General features: G+C 43.4%; 1 protein-coding gene across 1 annotated transcript; it reads right to left on the bottom strand.

Moving 5' to 3' along the window:
* Positions 1-1,440: 1,440 nt before the first annotated feature.
* On the bottom strand, positions 1,441-21,935 carry taf4b (TAF4B RNA polymerase II, TATA box binding protein (TBP)-associated factor). The gene is made up of 15 exons (XM_070909198.1): positions 21,434-21,935; positions 21,082-21,203; positions 20,887-20,994; positions 20,666-20,794; positions 19,873-19,995; positions 18,898-18,987; positions 17,606-17,755; positions 13,852-13,984; positions 13,057-13,141; positions 12,806-12,966; positions 11,854-11,984; positions 9,263-9,388; positions 9,041-9,097; positions 3,707-3,814; positions 1,441-1,566 (listed from the first exon to the last, which is right to left on the bottom strand). The coding sequence occupies exons 1-15, from the start codon at positions 21,933-21,935 to the stop codon at positions 1,441-1,443; spliced, it is 2,151 nt and encodes a 716-aa protein (XP_070765299.1).
* Positions 21,936-22,384: the final 449 nt, after the last annotated feature.

Consider the following 22,384-nt stretch of genomic DNA (forward strand, 5'->3'; position numbering starts at 1 on the left):
AAAAACAGCCTGTAAGAAAACACTACAAACTGTTTCCGATAATGAATATGGCAAAGGAGATCAAATATCTCGGGGTCCTGTTCACGAGTGAGGGGAAAATGGAGCGTGAGGGTCAGCAGTAATGCGGCCGTTGCATTGGACCGTCGTGGTTCAGAGGGAGCTGAACCGGAAGGCAAAGCTTTTGATTTACCACTCGACCTACATTCCAACTAGGTATGAGTATGGTTAAGATTTTAATAGTACTACTACTCTTACTGATACTGCTTATTCAGCCGGTACTTTAACGGTACTCATATTTATCGATAAACAATCAGTGGTTAATTCATCAATGGCTATATAAAATAATTTGACGGGACAGTACAGAGACAGGAAAGGCAAGGGAGAGAGAGAGAGAGAGAGAGAGAGCATAGCTAGCATAACATAGCTGGGGTACCTACAAGGTGAACTACTACTACTAGGCGGTCAGACGGTGCATTTCTCCGCCTGGATGTGACACACTTTCACTAGAAGTTTACAAAGATTGTTCGTGTTTCCGACCTCACATGCAAAAGACTCACTGCACTTGTGTAGCCGGACTTATGTTCAGGATAATGTTCAGATTCAGATTCACAAGCTTAGTTTATCAGCATGCTAACATGCAAATTAGCACCAAACAAAAAGTACAGTTGAGGCTGATGGGAATGTCATTAGTTTAGATATTTAGTTATGCACCTCCAGTCATTGTATGATCTACAGCATGACGAAGGTAGTACAAAAAGTAGGAAGTGACAGACAGCCTCTATTGAAAGAAAATTGGCCTGAAAGCTGTTACCCATACTGGGAGGAAGAGAATCCTTGGGTGGTCTATGTGTTTTGTAACCTGGAACTCCACAGTATAAAAAAAAGCCCAGTCTCTATTACTGCTTTTGACCCGTTGATGGCACTAGATGAAAAGTCATTAAGTTCAAACAAGAGTCACGTGGCTTTTGTGGCTAAAAAAAAAACAACCAAAGACACAGTAAATGTCAGGATGTGACAAATTCTACTTTTTTTTTTTTAATGGTCAAACAACAAACAAGCAGAATAATGAAAAAACTCAACATCCAACTGAGAACTCAATGACGCTCTTTCAACACTGTTCATAGAAGACTTCAGTAAACAGCAGAGTTTCCTAGAAGCACTTATCTTCTATTCTTATCTGTATATCCGCACCTGAAAATCTCTCTTTTCAAAAAGGAACTCAACATCACTCGACATCAAAACCAAAACATATGAGACAGCTGATCACCGTCACTGATCCAGCACTATCTTCCAAACAACATACTGAAATAAATAGTCCATCATAAAAATAGAGACATTTGATGAAATTGAAACAAAGTGCAAAAATAAATAGAGATTCCAAAACTTGGCATCTTCAGACTATTATCAGTCATAAACTGCAGGAGGAGTAAGTTAAGGGAGTCAGATCATCGCTTTGTACAGAGTGAGAGAGTGGCGTAGGAAGTGGTCCTGCTCCATACACACCAGCAGATCCCTCAGCATGACCCGAGTCACTCTCTGAGCACCCTGTCTGGGCAGCAGAGTCACCTGACACACACACACACACACACACACACACACACACACACACACACACACACACACACACACACACACACACACACACAATGCAAGTAAACTAAATATTCAGTATGAATATGACTGTTTTCAGATATATTGTTATGTCATAAGTAAGCAACAACCTACAGAGAGCTGGTCATTATGAAAAACAGTTGGACCTCTTCGGGTCTCAAGTCAGGAATGCCAAGTCAATGTCAAACAGAGTCTTTGATCAATGTTAGTCAAGCAAGTCTCAAGACTCGAGTCCCCCACCTCTGCTACCCGGTTGGTGAATTACACAAATACATACATATATTTCTTGTTTTATTTGAATTGTAATCAGTAATTGAGGATTATGTAAAATTGTGGAATGCCATTTTAAGTCTTGCTAGTTACTTCAGACTGTTGTTTCAGTCGTGGTCACTCTGATCTTGTAATGTTTTTAATGTTTTAACCACATACAAATGTTTAATTTCATATTATCCCTATGCAGATGCCATTATTTGCCATGACAACTGAGATCGTGGGATGTGGTTGAAACATAGACTGTATATAAAGACGGACGACATGACAGCTCCCCAAAAGTGAAACCAAAATGCATCGATCGCCCCCCCCGGTGGCTGGCTGCAGTATAGGTCATAAGCCCCACCCCCTCCATGTTAGCAGATGGGACATGGGCCGAACTAAGAAATCAAAGTGCACGTCACATAAATGTTTCCTAAAGATGGTTTCTGTTATTTCAGGTAGTTCTTATCGTGTGGATGTTTGTTCAAGTGTTCATTCTTCTGATAAGTTTGGTTTTAATTAGTTATTCAATGCTATACAAACGGGATGAAATGACATGATTGACAGCCGTGATTGACTGTGGTGTGCTCACGATTGGCTTGGGCGGGTGTATGCTCCACTCGCCGATCACCATATCCGGGATATTTTGGCTTCGTTTTTGTACAGAGAGGGGAAGTGGAGACACGTCGGCCATCTTTATATACAGTCTATGGGTTGAAACCTCCGGATAAAGCTAGTAAGGGGACCCTTGAGAAGTTTTTTTCTAAAACAGCTATTATGTTTATGTTTTTAAACAAAGAAAAGATTCTGTGCTTTCACAAGGGAAACAACGTAACATTGAGAATAAAAAGAAATTCAGATTGTAGAGCTAATGCCTAGATAAAAGTGCTTCTGTTTGACAGTAGTCCAGTAGTTCTCTGCCTGAGCTCCTGTCTGAGCACGTGCAGTAACAAATGCTCAAGAGTGGGGGGGAAAAAAAAAAAGAATAGCTGTAAAAAAAAGACAGATGTTCAAAAGAGCTTCCACTCCAAACACTCTTGCCATCGCTCCTCCACAGGCTTTACCTCAGCTGGCACAGAACACATTGATGACGGGAACTATGCGGAGGTAAAGGAAGCCCTGTGGCTGTGAGAGGAAAGAGAGGCAGCCGGCTCCGCTGGGTAATGGAGTTCAAAGGCAGTGGGAAGTGTGCGCACTTAACAGAGCGTCCTCATCTTTAAACCGACAGCCTGCAGGGCCGCGACTTAAATACACAGAGAATTAAAGACTCAATGAGCTAAACTAACAGTCTCGCACATGCTAACTGTGCTAAGCTGTAGGCTTCCTGTGTGTCTGTGGTAGCTGAGGAGGGACTGGCCTTTATAGCAGGTCATCAAGTATCAACTGGTAAAATGAAACTTTGTTTCACATTCAGATATGTGTGTGGTGTGTTATATTTTGTTTCTCTGCTTGGTGCTAAGTAGATTTTACTGTGGTGCCTTTCCTGTCTTTATCCTTAATGCAAAACACTCAAAGCTGTTTTTGGAAACATCGGAACAGTTTGACACCGGGACGTTACGGTGGCACTATTTAAATGTTTGAAGCTCCAAAAACCTGAGGCTTTTAAGTCTTCCTTTTAGAGGACTGATTCTAGCATGAGCAAGGAGAGATACTGTAAATGTTCTAATAGTGGTCAGTTAGCCAAAACAGTTATTTCAACTACCTTTATTTGGTACATCTTACCATATTTTAGTTAGATGCCTCCCTGTTTTCTGGTCTGCTCCTGTTTTAATTTGCTGACAACGCAAACTCAACCCTTCCCTCACGTTTAACAGAAAAATTGTTTCCATTCACTTATACCGACCTGGCTTTCAGTCTGCTCCAGAGGTCTCTTCTTGCGAGGCCCGATGGCGGCTAGAGCTGTGAGGTTGGCCTCTCTTTGCTGCAGCTGAGCTTCTTCTATTTGTTGTAACTGAAAGGAGAAGAGAGAGATGGAAAGGATTAGTGTTCTGTACTCCTACTTCAAATTCACTTGAGTGAGCATTTCATATGTTGGGCGCTTACTGTTCAGTGCCATGCTGTGCATACTGCGCAAGTTAAAGAAACAGTTCAGCATTTGGAGATGCACTGATTTGCTTTCTGGCGCAGAGTCAGGTGAAAAGACTGATGCCTCTGTATACCGTCTGTATGGTAAATATAGGCCTACATCCGTCGCCTGGTTAGCTTAGCTTTGCACAAAAACAGGAAACAGGAGGACGCAGCTAGCCTGGCTCCGTTACAAAATTTGCCTGCCAAGACCTCTAACGATCACTAATTAACATTAAACGTGTTACATCTCGTTTGTTTAATCCGTACAAAAGCTGATGTGTAAAAACAAGACTGGTTTACAGGGGTCTATGTGCCAGACTATTTCTTGGCTGGGACCAGTGACTTCCTGGTTGCCTGGTGCTCAGAGCCCAGAAATAATCTGGCACATAACCCTCCCTGATACGGGAAATGTCATTTTTACAATTTTACAGTTGTTGGCGGTAGCTTCATATTTCCTGTACAGATATGAGAGTGACGTCGGTATCTAATTCTTTGCCAGACAGACAGCGACTGAGCGTATGTCCCATTGTCGTAATATCTCTGTAATGATTTGTTTCCACAAAATACATTTTCACTACTCAACGGCTTGAACTGGGGGGGAAGGACCATGTAAACGGCCGCTTTTGTCTTAGTGGAATTACTGTAAATGAATTAGCTGTTGAATCAAGCTCAACCCTTCCTCCATGTTAACCTGCTGTCTTGATAAGCTCAGCATTGATTCCATGAGTACAACAGCCGAGTCCTGTCATACTTAAAACCCTGCTGCTCTCAATTTGGCCTTTTTATCTTTGATAAATCTTTGGGTAAGTACTTCTCTGTCTTCTGACTGCAATGGAAACTAAGAACCTGTATCTTTTGGACATGTAATTTCACAGGTAGGGATTGTGTTGGGCTGTCTAGATACACAAGTACATCATCTGCAAATAAAGCCCATTACTGTTCACCTGCTGCCATTTTTATTCCTTTTAATTGTCGTTATCGTTTTGCCTGATTCCTTGTGCCAGTGAATCAATAAAAAAATCGCAATGAGAAGGAGAGCAACCTTGTCTAGTCAATCACTCTAGAACAGAGGTGGTTGGGGGTCTACAACCGGTGAGCCAGACTACCAACAGTGTAACTCACTGAATCCATGGTTACATTATACTTCCTGTTTACATCCCCCAAAGTATTATGGGAAGTGTAGTTCAGCAAAAAAAACTTAAGCATGACTATTTATAATAAAAGTAAGAAAAAGTGATGCCCCTGCTCTAAAATAAATTGGAGAGTTCTTGGTATTTTGTCTAGTTTGGTTTAACTGGAGCAAAACCTTTCCATAACTGTAAGTAGAAAAGGTCCAGCTTACAGAGCCTTAAACAAAATGTGACATTTTGTGATTTTCTTTAAATTTTACAGTTTGGTTGGTCAGAAATGTCTAATGTGGGTGGGATTTTGCTTTTGGAATTTCAAATTCAATTTTCGTAACTGATGAAGTGAAGTTGTAATCCACCAGAATGATCCTTTAAACCTCGAATGGAAAACAGAACTCACAAGGCGATTCACTATCTCTGACCCTCAACTAATGAAAATTAATTTCCCCAGCATGGGGGAATTATAGTTAATTGAATCTTCATAAATCAGTTCCCCTGCTCCAGTCTGTCCCTCACAACAAACCAGGTGAGGAATGAACTCAGGAGGATCAAGGCGAGGAAGGCAGTGGGTCCGGATGGCATCAGCTCAAGGATCAAGTCCTGTGCAGACCTGCTGTGCGGGATAGTTGAGCACATTTTCAATCTGAGCCTGAGGCTGGAGAGAGTACCACAGCGATGGAAAACATCCTGTGTGGTACCAGTGCGAAAGACCCAGCACCCCAAGGACTTCAACAGCTACAGGCCGGTGGCACTGACATCCCACCTGACCCTGGACAGGCCGGTCCTTTTCTACCTCCGCCCCCTGGTGAGCCCGTCTATGGACCAGCTACAGTTCGCCTACCAACCTGGCATTGGGGTGGATGACGCTGTCATCTACCTCCTCCACAGATCGCTCACTCACCTGGAAAAGGCTGGGAGCACTGTGAGAATCATGTTCTTTGATTTCTCCAGTGCCTTTAACACCATACAGCCCACGCAGCGCAAAGGGGTGGACCAGCACCTCACAGCATGGACTCTGGACTACCTCACCAATCGACTACAGCATGTGAGGATACGGGACAGTGTGTCTGATATGGTTGTCTGCAGCACAGGGGCCCCACAGGGAGCGGTCCTGGCTCCCTTCCTCTTCACCCTCTACGCTGCTTCACAGTTCACACACACACACACACACACACACACACACACACACACACACACACACACACACACACACACACACACACACACACACACACACACACACACACACACACACACACACAACTTTCAGTTCTCTGATGACTGCAATTCTCGGCCGCATCACAGATGGGGACGACAGGGAATACAGAGAACTGACCCAGGACTTTGTGGACTGGTGCCGGTGGAACCACCTCCACATCAATGCAGGGAAAACCAAAGAGATGATGGTGGACTTCCGCCGATGCAAACACACCCCTCCCACGCCAGTGAACATCCAGGGAATGGACATTGAGATGGTGAAATCTTACAAGTACCTGGGTGTTCACCTGAACAATAAACTGGACTGGACTGACAACACAACTGCACCGTACATGAAGGGCCAGAACAGACTCTATCTGCTCAGGAGACTCAGGTCTTTTGGAGTGCAGGGGGCCACTCCTGAAGACCTTCTTGACTCTGTGGTGGCATCATCCATCTTTTATGGAGTGGTCTGCTGGGGCAGCAGCATCTGAGCTGCCGACAGGAAGAAACTGGACAGACTGATTAAGGCGGCCAGCTCTGTTCTGGGATGCCACCTGGACTCAGTGGAGGTGGTGGGAGAACATGTCCCACCCCATGCAGGACACTCTGGCAGCACTGGGCAGCTCCTTCAGTGACAGGCTGCTTCACCCGCGGTGTGTGAAGGAGAGATACCGCAGGTCTGCTGTCAGGCTTTACGATCAGCATTGCTCCCAGTAGACCACACACACACTGAAACCCAATTCCCAATTCACATGTTTCTAAGAATGTACGCATATCTCTATGTGCAATCCAGTAAAATCCCTTTACCTTTATTTTTTTTCTTTCTGTGAATTTGTAAACTACAGTTGTTTTCTAGTTTTAGTAGCTTTTTTATAACAGTCTTTATTGTTATTTATTTATTCTATCTTGATTCTCTACTTGCTTTTTGTTTGTTTCTATTGCACTATCCTGTATGCTGCTGGAACGATGCAAATTTCCCCACTGAGGGATCAATAAAGGATTATCTTATCTTGTCTTTTTTTGTTTGTTAGAGCTGGTTCTCTGTCACTGAACACACATCCAGTGATGAGCTTGTGTCAATGAACCAACACTTCCTGCGCAGCTGTTTCACATTAAAAGCCTTCAAACTGTAGGCTTTTAATGTGAAATATCTGCTGGAGTGCAACACACACGTTATTCCCTCCTGCCTCCCACTCCAACCCGATAAACAGCCTCAATTAAAATCACTTCCAATTAGCGCCACACCCACTCAAGCTTTGAGAGTGTGTGTGTGTGTGTAGGCACAGACTTGGCAAAGTGTATGGTGCAATGGTTGAGTGTGTGTGTGGGTGGCAACAACAGGCCATGTAAATGAACTGATTTTTTTTTTCTGCTGTGGAGAAACCTCTGGGAGCATGATGGCTGGGAGCTACACAGCAGCCTGAGAAGAAAAACAAGCACTGCGTGGTGTTGCCGCCTCCTTAAATAGCCACCCTGCTACCGGTGCCTTTCATCTCCCTCACACTTCTCCCTTGCCCTGCCAGCAAAAACCATTACACACACTATTGCATTACTAAATGAACAATTAGCATGAAAAATAGCAGGGATTTAACAAGTTCCCTAAGAACACTTCTTATACTGGCATACAGAACTGAAAAATATCAGGAGCCTTCCTCCACCACAGAAAATGAAGATTATGGGAGGGGGGCATGTCTGTGGCTAACCAGCTCACCGTGTAAGACCGATTCAGACAAAAAAAAAAAGGGCCAAAAATGTCACAATGTAGATTTGGATCTACTTCTGTCCTTGATTAACACACCCAACCACGAGTATAATGGAATGCTTTCTGTTTTAATAACAATAATAATAGAAACAATAAATGCTATAGTTAATTCTAGTCAATGGCAACCATCTACTACATACTCCCGACAAACGCTTTTCACAGTAGTACACAGTATGAAACTGTCAAATCGATTTAATTTTGCAGTATGCCCAGCCAGGCTTAGCCGGTTTCTAATACTCATGCAGGTATTGTGCCCCCCTGCCTGATGAAAGTGGGAACAAACTTGTAGATCTAACATGAGTCAAGATTCAGTAACTGTTATTTCTCGCCTCAAATGTGTTCAGAAACAGATGTTGGTGGACCGCTGAGGTGAAGTCAGTGAACATTTACGTAGCGTAAAGACCGGTCTCCAGTATGCAGATTTTTTTCCAAATCAGTATGACATCCAGGTGTTTTTGACATACTGCATACTACATGCTACATTTTGGCCAAATCAGTGCGTACTGCTAGTGTAGTAGGCGGTTTCCAATACAGCCAATGACTCCAAAGCAGAAACAGGAAGTGTGAACTTTCTCAGCAGCATGTTGGTAGTGTACTGTGAAACTAATACGAATGCATTCTAATCCAACAGTCTGCGATAAATCCCACCTTCACAAAGACTATAATATTCACTTTTTGTTGAAATTGTTTTAGAGAGGTGGTGATTCAACTGTATTTTGTACAGTTTGTGCTGCTGTTGAATTGTATTGTGTTTCCAATATTCTGTCCACCCATTTACATCAATGAGGGTAAGCTAAATGACAATAGGACAATACATACCATCAGGTAACACACATCATTTGTCCGAGATTTTTCCATACAACCTATACTGTGGTAGCACTCCCTTTAACATCTACAAGATTGTGGGCAATGCTGGAACTCATTGAGCAGGACTGCTTTATGGCAATGTTGGATATTTATACGATTCCCACTGTTTGTCAGGTATTTAGATTTGCTGAATTCCACAATGAAACATACGCACCTCTTTCGCTCTTTGCTTGAGCTGCTGATGCTGTGGATCCTCAGCGTTCGAGCGACTCTGTGATCACAAAACGGAGATGTTTTGATTTGATTTCACTTTTATTATAAGAATATATCATATCTGAGTACATACTGCAAAATGTCTAAAAGAGAAATATGGTGGTTTCAAGTCTCATTTCAGTCAAACAAGAGCAGCGCTGCCTTCTAGCCTCGCCTAACTTACTCTGGCCAAACGCAGCAGCCGCTCTCTCTCCTCTTTATCGCTCCTTTTCTTCTTCAAACTCGCCACTTCCTCCAGGTAGCGAAGCTGGGAACGTACGTCGCTCACTTTGGTGTGCCACAGGTCCTCCTGTTGCCACACAAACACACAGTTAACATGACTCAACAGAGGGGTTGAGCTGGTGTTGTCATGCTTCATAGTGATTGGCTTAGCTGTTTCAGACCTGTGAGACCAGTGCTGCTGCACATACATGAACTAAAATAGCAGGTGCACCCACAAAGGCCCTGCTTACACCTGGCATTAACATGTGTCTTACGTGTGAATGCACCCAAGACACATTGAAATCCGATCGCTCAGACCACATTCGGAGGTGGTCTGGGCCGCATATGGCCACATTCTTTTAGCAGTGTGTACGCGAATGTATCCTAGGCCACATTGACGTTCTCTGTGTAAGCAGAGGTATGAACTCACTCGCATGCCAACAGCATCATACTAAAGTTGTCGTTTACACGACTTGCACAGAAGCTCTGGACCGCTGGGAGGAGGTTGTTTAATACAGCTTAATTTAAGCTTTAAAGATAATAGTACTGCCGGCTGCACGACTAACTGAGCTCACGGCAGCTACAGTTAGCAGCAGTTAGCGGTTCCTTTAAAGCTATCTGTCCATCAGGAAACCACAGAGAGTTGAGGCAGAGCAGCCGGAGGACATCAGAGGGAAAACAGAAAATATTTTCTCCATAAAAAATATCCAGTTTCACCAAAATCAGTGAATAAAGTTATAAAGTTGTGCTTTTGTACAGTAATCAGTGAGGCCCGGCCCCCAGAAACACTGGTCGCATTTCAATTCAATTCATTATATAGCGCGAAATCTTAACAGAAGTTATCTCAGGGCATTTTCATAGAGCAGGTTTAGACCGTACTCTTTATAATATTAATTTGTGGTCTGATAAAACAGTAAATTCATCAAATTCAACATTCCCACTGAAATCATAACTCGTATCATAATTTAAATATCTATCAAAATAATCGCAACATGATGTTTTTTTGCATACCGTTCAGCCCTAGTGTAAACAGGGCCACAGGCTGTGTGCTGCCCCAGACCTGCACCTGTGTGCTGAATGAAAGAGGGCCTACGAGTCTACAGCCGTGCTTGCAGCTCTGCGAGGCTGTACTGAAGCACAGTGGCTTTTAGCCACATAATGCTAATGTCAGCCTGGCAACGTGCTCACAGTGACAATGTTAACATGCTGATGGCTCGTCTGCTTTAGCGGTCAAGAGCTGCTACATGGTCACATTTTGGGAAAGTAATGTAATAAAAGTAATGAACATACTGGGAGCATGACTGCTGCCACATCTTATAACAAGAGCTTGCTCATGTTATGACGCTTTCTTGTTATTACTAGATACCAAATGATTCCAATTAAACAAGAAACTTTTCTTCTTATAGCAACAGGTCCCTTTATCTTCATCTCTTCTCGTTATAACGTGATAAGTTGTATATGTTGTTAAAACAAGAAATTTCTATATAGTGTTAAAAGAAGATAGATTGTAGCCTACATCAGCTAGAAAAACAACAACGATTGGTTTAAATATGGTTTAAGTTTTATTTGATGCTTGAGACACGACGAAAGTACCATCCATCCTGTATCTATACTGTATCTATATTGCTTGTCCTGCAGGGTGGTGGTAGTGGTGGTGGGGGGGGGGGGGCTGACACAGACAGACAGACCACCATACTTACATTCACATCTACAGGCAACTTTTAGAGGGGTTAATATGTTTCTGTACGGATTAAAAACTACTACTAAAAGTACACATGTAGGAAATGGAACAACTGGAGCAGAGTTGGGTGTCTTGTTCGGGCAGAGCTGGAGGAGTGATGGTGGGGGTTGATGCGTATTCAATTTGCTACACAGATTGAAACACAGGAATATAGCCTCATGGAGGTACACTATGTGGTCATGACGGGTAGGCAGGTATAGACAGAGGGTGGGACACACGTGTGCATTGGTCCTACTGTCAGGAGGTGGTAGGAGGGTAGATGTCCATTCTTGATACATTTACATCTGTGGTCCAGTATGTCTGGTCATTGAAAATCACTGATACCAATTACACAGGCAATATGATTACGCATAGGCGCACCAACAAAGCGAAAGCAACCCACAGACGTCTACATCATCATGTTGTATGCTCATCAATCATGTTATGCGATTGCTCTGAGCTACAGCGTCTTTTCAGGCGATGAGGGACGCATTTCTCCTTTTAACACCATACGGAAGTACCAACATACCACCTTGTCATGTTAGAATGGGAACAGATTTGAAGATCCGTTGGTTTTGTGATGTTATATTAAGAAAAGTTCCTTGTGAATCCTTACCACAGCTGCCCAGGTTCGAATCCAGCCCGGGAAGAAGAAAGGCCATGATAACATGAAAATTATGTTACTGTAAGAACGAGAAACTGAGCAGAATTTCTTTGGTCATGGTATGACATGTATGACTCTTAGTGAGAATAAATATATAAATCACTCCTTCATAAAGCAACATGGAAGTCAACCACTGCCACTGCTTTGGGTCAGGGTCAGACTGCTGTACCTTCAGGGCCGCCTTGCGGTGTTCGGCCATCACAGTGAGCTTCTCCAGCAGCCCACGGAGACACTCCTGTGTAGCATGAGAAACTAGAGCTACCACCTCGGGACCGACATCGGTTACTCCCAGTGCCTGTCCTAACACAGGACAGACAAAACATCTGGTATCACAAGACACGTTATAGCTTAGCTTGTGTGGTGCATTTCCAAGGAAGTCAAGTAAAAAAAAAAAAAAAGGGATGAAAATAAAATATTTACCAGCTGCACCAGCATGTTGCTGCTATTGTTTTCACCTTGTGAGTCTGTGTGTGGTGTTTATATGTCAGTCTGTGGACAGATTGTGTCAACGCATTAGCGTCACAAACGTGCAAGATGCAGTCAGGAAACTGTACAGGTGTGTAGTTGAGATCAAAATGAAGTTCGAAGATAGGTGTGGTCCGAGCCAGGGGCACCGAGTACTCATGTAATAATGTAGTAATGGCCACTGAGTCCTCATGAATTGTGTAGTACTGACTACTGAGTCCTCATGTAATAATGTCCATCGCAAGATGGTCTCTAGTTACTGGATGTCTTTAACTCATTAAAAACACTTAATACTTAGTAGTAATAGTACAACCATGAACAAAAAAATCATGCAACCACATTACATTTTCAAAAGATTCAACTTAATTGTCTTGTTACACTGTGACTTTAATGAATTAATTAAATGCAGTGGCATCTGACACAGTTCTAAAAATATTATTAGGCCTATTTTGGTTGCGTCTGTGTGTGCGAGAGAGAAGAGAAACTGCTATATGGTGTTGTCATGCTGCCTGACTGTGGCTGTTAAACTACCCTGTCTGGTATGAAAGACAAACCTGCAGTAACACTGATGTAATTCATGCTTTATGGTCAAAATGTTAAAGGACACATTGAGTGTAGCAGGTTGGCCGAGCTCTGCCTCAGTAGGGCTCTTGTACCTGTACGAAGGATTCGGCTGAGCACTGGGTTAGGTGCAAGGAAGGGCTGATCCTGGCATGACTGAACCACAGAGCCAACCAAAGTGGTCAAGATCTGCGCATTCTCCTCTCTCAGGTTGACTCCAGCCATGGAGGCTACATCATTAATGTCATCATCTTCTCTGGAAAACACACACTATTTACTGAATTGTTCCAACTTGAAACCCCTCATACTTAAACTTGACTCTAAATGTATCAACTGTATGTATTACTTGTAAGATCCTGAACTGTCCTTGAATGCATATTTGGTAGAACGAGGTGGATCCTGCGTGAAAGGCTGCTTCATGGAAAAGGTTTCTATAAAAAGAGAAACATCCAAAGTTATTTGGAGTGTAGCATTTCATCTCGCAAAGTTTGTGGATGCTGTTCAGTGTGCACATTTCCCTCCACAGTGCTCAGTTTTTGAATAACAAATGCTACTTTAGAGACTAAGAAATTTAAGTTTGCTGAAATTGTGTGACTACAGGCCACTGTGAATGGCATCTCCACGTGGTATTAACGTGTGTACCTGGACAATGACATCTGACCATGGGGCCTTTGCATTTTTGCCTGGCATTAATAAGCAATCTTGTTACCTCAATTCTGTCTGCACTGTGATTGAAGCCAATGCAGTAGGCAGACCTGGTGGACCTGATGTTGCCTGGCTGATCTGATCGGATTCCGATTGCAATGAGATCCAGAAAAGATATCTAGATACATATAGCATGTTAATACCAGGTGGAAATAGGATCTATAAAGTGATTCTCACAAGGGGAAAAAAGAACTCAACCATGAGGGCACAGTGTATGTGGATGGTGGAGCACTGAATTTACAAACCAACAAAAGACTGGCTGATCCAACACATGCTACAACAAAACTTCAACCAACTCAAGTCAGGTAAGGAAGTGGTCTATTTCACTGGAGAGCTCTGCATACCAACTTTTGTTTTACCAAAAAAAACCCAACATTTTTTTGAATCGAAAATTAATTCTGAATCAAATCGTGACAACATTCCCAACGATTGTTACCTGTAAAGTGTTTTCCTGACTGGACCACGGTGTGTTTGGGGGTGGGTCTGCTGCTCTTAGGTATGTAATTCCTGGAGTGGACTAATGTTGTCAACCCAGGTCTCAGAGTCACTCCTCGAGGCTGCTGGATAACCTGCATTTTAAAAAGGGCAATCATTAAGCATCAGTCCCAGATGTGGCATGCATGTCCCTTGTATGCAGATGACACCCAGCTTTCTTTCAAACCTTACTAATATTTTCACTCATGCTGAGTGAGGCAGGGCTTTCCCTTCCTTGGTCTTCCTTGGGAGGAGGTTGGCTGTTGGAGGTCACACCCTATCAACCATCCTGAACAGCCCCCAGACCTAGTGGGAGACAGCCTACAGTTCACAGGGCGGGCACATCAACAATAGTAATAACAGGGGAGGGTTGTAATGTAAATTAAGGCAATTGTTGTATGTGCGTTTATTGAACTGAATGTGAAAAATTTAGGTTGGTTATAATTGGAGGGCAGCAACATATAGAGATCATATAAAAAAATGACTAAGACTAAGAATAGATGGACAAATTGTAGCTTTAAAGTGACTAGATGAGTGGGAAACTTATAATTATTATTACCGTCATCACCATCAATGCTACGACATTTTAAATGTCAATGAGTGAATGAATGAATGAATAAATTCATCTAATAAAAATTGAGCTCCATCGGTCCACCGTGAGGCAGCTCATCTACAAATGGAGAGCACTGAAAATGACTGCAACTCTGCCTAGAAGTGGACGACCATCTGAAATATCTGCACGGGCTGCAGGAAAAGTGATAATTCAGGTAGAAGCCAACCCAAACATAACATCTAGGGATTTGCAGACGTCTCTTGCTGCATCTGGGACACGTGTGCCTGCTTCCACAATAAGAAGAAAACTCAATCAACATGGCTTTCATGGGAGGGTTGCTCGGAAGAAGCCTCTGCTCTCAAAAAAAGAACAAAGCTGCCAGTATCAACTTTACCAGAGAGCACCTGGAGAAACCTGAAGCTTTCAGTGCACAGATGAGTCCAAAATTGAACTGTTTGGTCCCAACCAAAACCTCCACGTTTGGCGAAAAGTTAACACTGCATACCATCAAAAGAACCTTCTCCCAACAGAGAAGTATGGTGGTGGGAACGATAAGATCTGGGCCTGCTTTTTGTCCTTGGGACGTGAACGCCTCCACATAGTCCAGAGAATCATGAACTTTGAGGAATACTGTAAAATCCTGGAACATAACCTCAAGCCACCAGTTGTGAGGTTAAAGCATGGCCAAAACATGATAATGATCTGAAGCCTTCCAGCAATACAACCAAAGGAATGGCTGAGGAAGAAGATGATTTGTGTTCTGGATTTGCCCAGTCAAAGTCCGGACCTGAATCCAATTGAAATGCTGTGGCGGGACCTGAAGCGGGCAGTTCATACCAGACGCCCATCCAAACTCAACTGGCTGAGTTCTGCAAGGAGGAGTGGGCAAAAACCTCCCACAGCAGATATAAGAGACTGCAGAAACCGTTTGGTTGAGGTTATAAGTCAACCATTTTTGTTCAATAAACAATGACAATATATCATTTTCTTTTGTGAGTCCATTATTTGGAATATAGATTAACATTTAATACGGTTATTATACTTTTTTTTATTTTATTTACAAAAATACTGACTATCTCTGTAGGGTTCACAAACTTTTGAGCAGCACTGTATACATCTATATCTATGCTCTTAGTTAGCTGATTCTAACCATCTGACTCCTCCTGGCGGTCCAAAGCTCCTGTGCTGGCGGTGTAAACACCAACACTCCCCCTAACGGCAGCTACAGTTAGCAGCAGCTACCAGCTACTTTCTAAAGCTTTCTGTCCATCAGGAAACTCCGTAAATCACCGAGAGTTGAGGCTGAGCAGCCGGAGGACATCAGAGGGAAAACCAGAAAACATTTTCTCCATAAAATGATCGAGGTTCACCAAAACCAGTGAATGAAGTTGTGTGTTTTTGTACAGTAATCAGTGAGGCCGCGTGCCCAGAAACACTCAGCTCCAGCAGCATCTATCGATTTTCCAACCCACTTCTTGTCTCATTTGTGGTATGATAAACAGGAAGTTCATCACATTCAGTCCCCATGTCTCTATTTTCCAAGTTAAGTTACTGCTGCTGTCCTGCAGTCGACCACAGCGGCTCAGCATGAAGCGGTGTGCTGTGCTCAGGGCTCAGAGGCGTCTCCCTGCCCCTCGTGGGCTGCAGGGAACCGGCCAATCAGAAGAAAGTGGGCTTTTAGGGAGGCTAGCCTTGAAGAGACAGGAGCTCAGACGGCTTGTGTCAGACAGAGGGTGAACTGAAGGGCCGCATGAAGGGCCACAATAAGATGAAGAAAGACTTTTTGATCTGTGAATCATGCAAAGCTGAGTAGCAGTGGAGTCCCAGATTAAAGATATAGAGCTGGAAATGAGCATAATACCTCCTCTTTAAACACAATTCAGGTATCTGGGGATGCCTACTAAAAGTCGAAGAATCAATCATCAGTCGAGAAGACCCGGAGTTGACTTGTATTTGGTCAGTTGAATTGCTGCACTTTTTTTTAAGCTGCATCATTAGAGCGTTGGCAGGCTGTTAACTTTACATACCGAGTCTTGCCCCCCTGGGCCCCCCCGGCTGGACGGCTGAACTACTTTTGAACCAGACGCTGGTACAAGCTCTCTCTACTGCCGTCCACTGTGACCGACTCTTCAGATGTTTTCACATCGCAGATGATGATCAAAGCCATTAAAACGTGGGTCTTAGAGGTAAAACATGAGACTAATGTAGGCTGATATAGGAGTTTAGTTCTGGCGTGCTGAACTGACACTAACTGAAACATATATTTCCCACATTTTAGGTATTGAAGAAAAGACACAAGCACATGAGAAATGAATATACTGAGTCCCCCTGACTTGATGCATTAGTTTGAAGTCTGAAAATCCTGATTCTATATCTGAAAATCTCGAAATTCTTCTTATTGTAAATAATAACAAAACAGACATTATGGTTATTGGGGAAAAGGACTAATTAAGATGCAGAGGTAATTAAGGTGCTTAACACTGTTATAAATGTCTTTCTCCAGATTGCATCACTTAAGTGTGTCCTCGTTTTGTTTATCTCATGCACGTGCAGGAGGACACACACACACTGATTTACACTGAATATAAACACGTTTGTTAACAAGAAAAACACCACGGGTCACCTTCCAAGTTCCCAGGTTACTCAGAGAAACCAGGGAACGTGGGTAATCGGAAAAAACGTGTTTACATGCACTGTAGGAACCTGGTTACTGTAAACCACGTATGCATGCAGTAGGTCAGTAATCAGATTTGTCCCCTACTCCTGTCCTACTCCTGAAGCACCTAGTACTTATTTTAAGTGTAGTAGGCATAGAAGACACTGCATTTTTATGTGCGAGTGTATGTTGGTGTGTCTGCCAGAAACCTGATTAAGCGTATACACGGGAGAGAAATCTCCAGGTTCTCTAGGACAAATCAGGTTTCTCTAATCCCCTACCCCGACTGCTGAGACCAGATTCTCGTTTGCATGGCCTCTAAGAGAGCCGACTGTAACCTGGTCACTCAGTGCGTGTCAGCGTACTGAATGATCCCAGTTTCCGTCCATAAACATCACAATGATTCTTTGACTCTAAAGTGAAATGTTCCTCACATTTAATGATAATTACATATGTTCCTGTCGTAAAATAAAACACTACTCACCAAATTAGACAACATTTCTTTACCTGCTGGCTTGTATTGAATTTTTGTCCCGTGTCAGTGCTGGACTGCTTCATGGTGGAAGACAGAGTGTTGGGGTTGCGAGTGGAAGTTGAAGCCTGTTGGATGAACAACTGGGGGTCTGCAGTGAGGCGACGCACAGCAGGAAGACTTTTCTGGTGGCAATGGGGAAAAAGAGGAAAGTAAAAGGCGTCATGTCATTGGCCAAATTCCATTTTGCCAAAAGAATGCTTGAGCTACTTGGGAGTTAAGATTAATTTTATTTTGTTCACCAAAACAATGACAAGAGCAGTGAAAGTAGAAAGTGAAATAATACAACATATAGCATGGACGAAATGTGACCAGAGGACAACCCCTGTGTTTCAAACAGACTTGGGAGCAAATAGAAACTAAATTAAAAAAACTAAAAACTAAAGCGGTGAGTAAGGTTTACTTTCATATCTTGTAAGAACAACAAGTACAAGGCTTTAGCGCTTTATTCAGTCTCTGCTGGAGGACGATATCGGTATGCAAAAGCACAATGAAATGCACACATGGGTCATTCCTCCAACCAGAATCTATATCGCTCATATAAAACACCATCAGGAAAGAAAGAGGAAAGGCTTTGCCAGTCTCTGAACACTCTGCTCCCCCAGAGAGCCTCTCACAAGCTCGGTGTGCGAGCTCCATGGGATTTTCTATGATTGGCGATGCCATTTTGATCCGATATCTCCAACATGGGTGTGCAGCATAAGTTACCATGGCGATGTACCCCGGTAAGGGGTGAACCAAGTTAAGTTGATCAGCTGAAATGATGGAAATAATCCGATCGAACGTTTAATGGAGAATGTGAAACAGTTTGAGTTGTTTGGACTACAAAAAGTCAGTCCACCCTTAGGGGACTAACAGAGTGATGCGTCTTTTACAGACACCGGCCTGCAGAGAGCAAACAAAGCCGGCAGCAGCCAAATTTCATTGTGGCCTGCCATCAGGTTACTTATGGAATTTCTGTTAATTAGCAACAGCTGATGTGACCTACCACCAGCGGCGGTGTCATTATAACCAGTGAAAGCGAAAGGAGGAGCTGCCACTGAAACGTTTTGTCCTCTGCTCTCGAATCTGAGTATATGCCCACTCTGGATCTGCTTTACCTTAGCCCATACAGAGCCATTGACATATGCTTGGATCGGCTCGGAATATCCCTAGTTGTAAAGTGTACGGTCTTGAGTTTGAATCATAGAATTTTAGGCATTTTCGGACTTTCCAGAGCCTGCGGAAGCCAGAGGAGGTAACAATGAGTTGTTGAATCCCTGGTCACCTTGAGGAAAGGCACCAAGCAGGGCTGTGGAGTCGACTTCAACTCATGATAGAGCTGTTCTGTAAACTCCTCTGCTTCCAGCTTTCCTTCCTGCAGGATAAAAAAAAAGTACAAACACTTCAGAAAGTAAAGTTTTATACATTTTTATGTAACCTGGAACATTATGTTCAACACAAAAGTTAAAACTACAAATGGGCAGTATGAGAAGAACAGGGAAACTCAAAGGTCTACTTACTAGCTTTTTAAGTAAGTAGCTTCTTTTAGGTCTACTTAACCCTTTCACGCATAGTGGTCACTACAGTGGACAGCTATTCAAAAGCTGTTTTCTTGTATATGCATGGGTTTTAATGGTGTAGTTGCACATCAACCACCACAGTGGACGCTAGAATTCTGATTCTGATTCTGATAGTGCGTCATCCCATACACTGCCACCCACTGGCCAGCCATTGTAAGCGCAACACAAATGTCTCAAAACCAAGATGGCCAGCGGAAGGCCAGAAACGCTGAGCAGCTCAGGAATACCTTGCCAATCCTTCTATAGTAGGAGACCCTTGCAGGTAAATAAAATTTGGTAACATCAAGTAACAACTAAGGAGTAATACAATTGTTAAAATTTCCATTTTATTCATTGGTGTGTTAAATACATATTTCTTCAGTTGAAAACTCAAACGCATGCTGTCCATGCATGTGAAGAACTTTGTGTGAAATGGACATTTGAAAAAAATTAAGTTAAAAATTTTTTTTCATGCCTAAAGAGAAATAAAAACACTTCGTCAAAATCCTGACTGAGGCTGTCATAATTCATGCATGAAAGGGTTAATAGCAAGATTTGTTTTAAATAAAGCTAGCAAATTCTGTTGACAAACGTAGATCTGATAAATGGAGTACTAGTCATCCTCTAATCCAAGAGAGACAAGCAGAGTAAAGCATTTATAATGCACATTGTAGTGCTTTTGATGAAGAGGGGAGAAGTACCAACAGACTCCGGATCAGGCCTCTGACGTTGTTTGCCATGTTTGCAGACCTGGAGTCACTGGAGGCCAGCTTGATCAGAGTCACCAGGAAGTTCTTGCACTTCTTCACACTTTCCAGGGTCTCCTGTTGGTGAAATGTCAGGCAACAGCCAACATTGATAAAGGTCAACGAAAACTCACTTATAAAAATGATGATTGAGGCTGACACATACTGCTAATTGGTACATATGCTAATGACTGACTTTGTAATCTAACAGCAGTCACTACCTAAATCGCTGATGCATCAGTTGCAGCAAAGTTATGTAATGGTGCAAGGAAAAACCACAAATCCTGACTCAAACACAAGTGGGATCAACAGTTGACCCTCGGAGAGAAACGTACACATTAAGTGGTAAAACGTACAGAGATGATGGTGTCAGCATGAAATCTACAAGCTATGGGACTTCACCGGCACCCACCAGTGCAATACGTACATACATATACAGTGTTATTGTGTATATTTTTTATTTTTCACGTGAATATTGTAAATGTATTTATTTAATTTTTTATATCTATATTTGTATATACTTCGCATTTCTAAATGTATGCTACTTTTCTACTCTTGAAAGGGAGCACATGTAACTGCGTAATTTCCCCCGCGTTGTTTTTTCTGCAATGACAGCAGAAGAATACAAATGCGACATGTTGAGGGGATGCCTCCATGTTGTCCTGGCCAGGTGCTGCATTTTCAGACTGAAACTGAAGTGAAATCCAAACTGAGGACGCAGGCTGGAGCTGGGACTGGTTAGACTCACCTGACTAAACACGGCCGGTGGCTCCTTTTTGGTTTCTGTGACGACCGCCTGAATGCGAGGCTGGCTCCCCCGCTCAGACGCAGCGCTGAGGGTTTGGACTACAGCTGGTTTGGTAGCTACGCCAATCACCTGAACAACACAATATAACCACACAGTAACAATGCCCATGAGCAAACACTACATAACCTGCTGTCAGTCACTGTTAAAGTGTAAACCAGTACCTTTACCACAGCTGTCTTCTGGACTGGTGCCGCTTGGAAACTGGGAGGGGCTGCCATTCTGATCACTGTCACCTTCTCATTACCTTTATTTCCAGCTGCTGCAGACACCTGAATTCCAGACATGTACCAATAAGATGTCACTCCATTCGTCCACTTCAGTATTAAATAAATGAACACACACACACACACACACACCTGTGGGGCCAATATTCTTGATGCTTGACCGCTGACGCCTCTTGTTCCCTGCTGAGCCTGTGCCAAAGCCTGCTGGGACACCAGCATCAGCTGACCGCTGTCACTGCGGATCAACATCATGCCTGTCGGAATTAAGAGCCCAAAATCACTCACTACTGTAATGAATTGATTTGCCCAGAACAGAGAGAGTTCAGGGTGAAGTATATGTACATCGTGGACCAAACATTGTACAAACACAGCTCGTGGCAGACATCTAAACAGTAACACAGACTCAACAGTCAAGAAGCGACAGTGGCCAAATAAACGTCACCAATCAGGACTAGAATCTAGACCACAAACAGCAGCAGCTCACCTGGTGGTATCTGGATATTGGCTGGGAGCTGTGGGGGAGCAGTCTGTGGCATCCGGGGGGCCACGGTGACTGGCTGTGAAGCCGCTGCCCTTGGTACAGTTATCACTACCGTTCTTCCTGGGGTTGTGGCCTGGTTCATGGAGGCCAGCTGGCTCAAAGCCGGTTTTGTTGCCTGTGGTTGGGAGTTAGTACTCACTCCCCCCGGGGTGGCCACCTTTGCTACCAGCCTGACAGAGGGAGAGGATGTCTGAAGGCCTGGGACTGTAACTGTAGAGGAGGTAGACTGGTGGCCCTGGCCAGTGGGGATGACTTTAGGTGGGGCAGACCCAGCAGAGTCACCCTTTGGGACACCTGCAGCAGTGGGTGGGGGTTGCACAGCAGTCATGGGCCCAAACTTGGCTGGGACCTGCAATATCTTGACTTGAATAGAGGGGTCTCCGTCCCCTGCCGCCCCACAGGACTCCAGCTTTTGGCCTTCAATAACCACTTTATTTGTGGCCATAATTATCTCTGAATGGAAGAACAATGTGATGTTACACAAAATACACGAATATGAAATGCAAAAGCAAGAGCTCTCTTTGTTCTCCAACTGCTACAACAGTACGTTAAGCTAGATTAACCCAAGCTGTGACCAAACCCCATAGAAAAAAAGACTGCATTCTTAACAGTAAACACGGACTCCTGCTGACCGTCCATTATTCTGCAATTTAACCACTTCACAAAATGTTAGCTAGCCAAGTTCAAGCGAAAGGATGTAGTACTTGAATTTAAAACTTGCTTTGTTTGTTTGATGCTCGCAAGTTACGTTTTCCGACGTACTAACTGGCGTTAAGAGTTTCTGCTTCAGACAAAGTCAAGTTTGACATGGCTTATAGAAGTTATGACGTCGAAGGCAACATGCGCATGGACGTTAGCTGTTAGCTTACGCGACCGTTTCGCTGCCCGGTTTTG

This window comes from Enoplosus armatus, chromosome 7 (assembly GCF_043641665.1).
Source record: "Enoplosus armatus isolate fEnoArm2 chromosome 7, fEnoArm2.hap1, whole genome shotgun sequence".
Lineage (NCBI taxonomy): Eukaryota > Metazoa > Chordata > Actinopteri > Centrarchiformes > Enoplosidae > Enoplosus > Enoplosus armatus.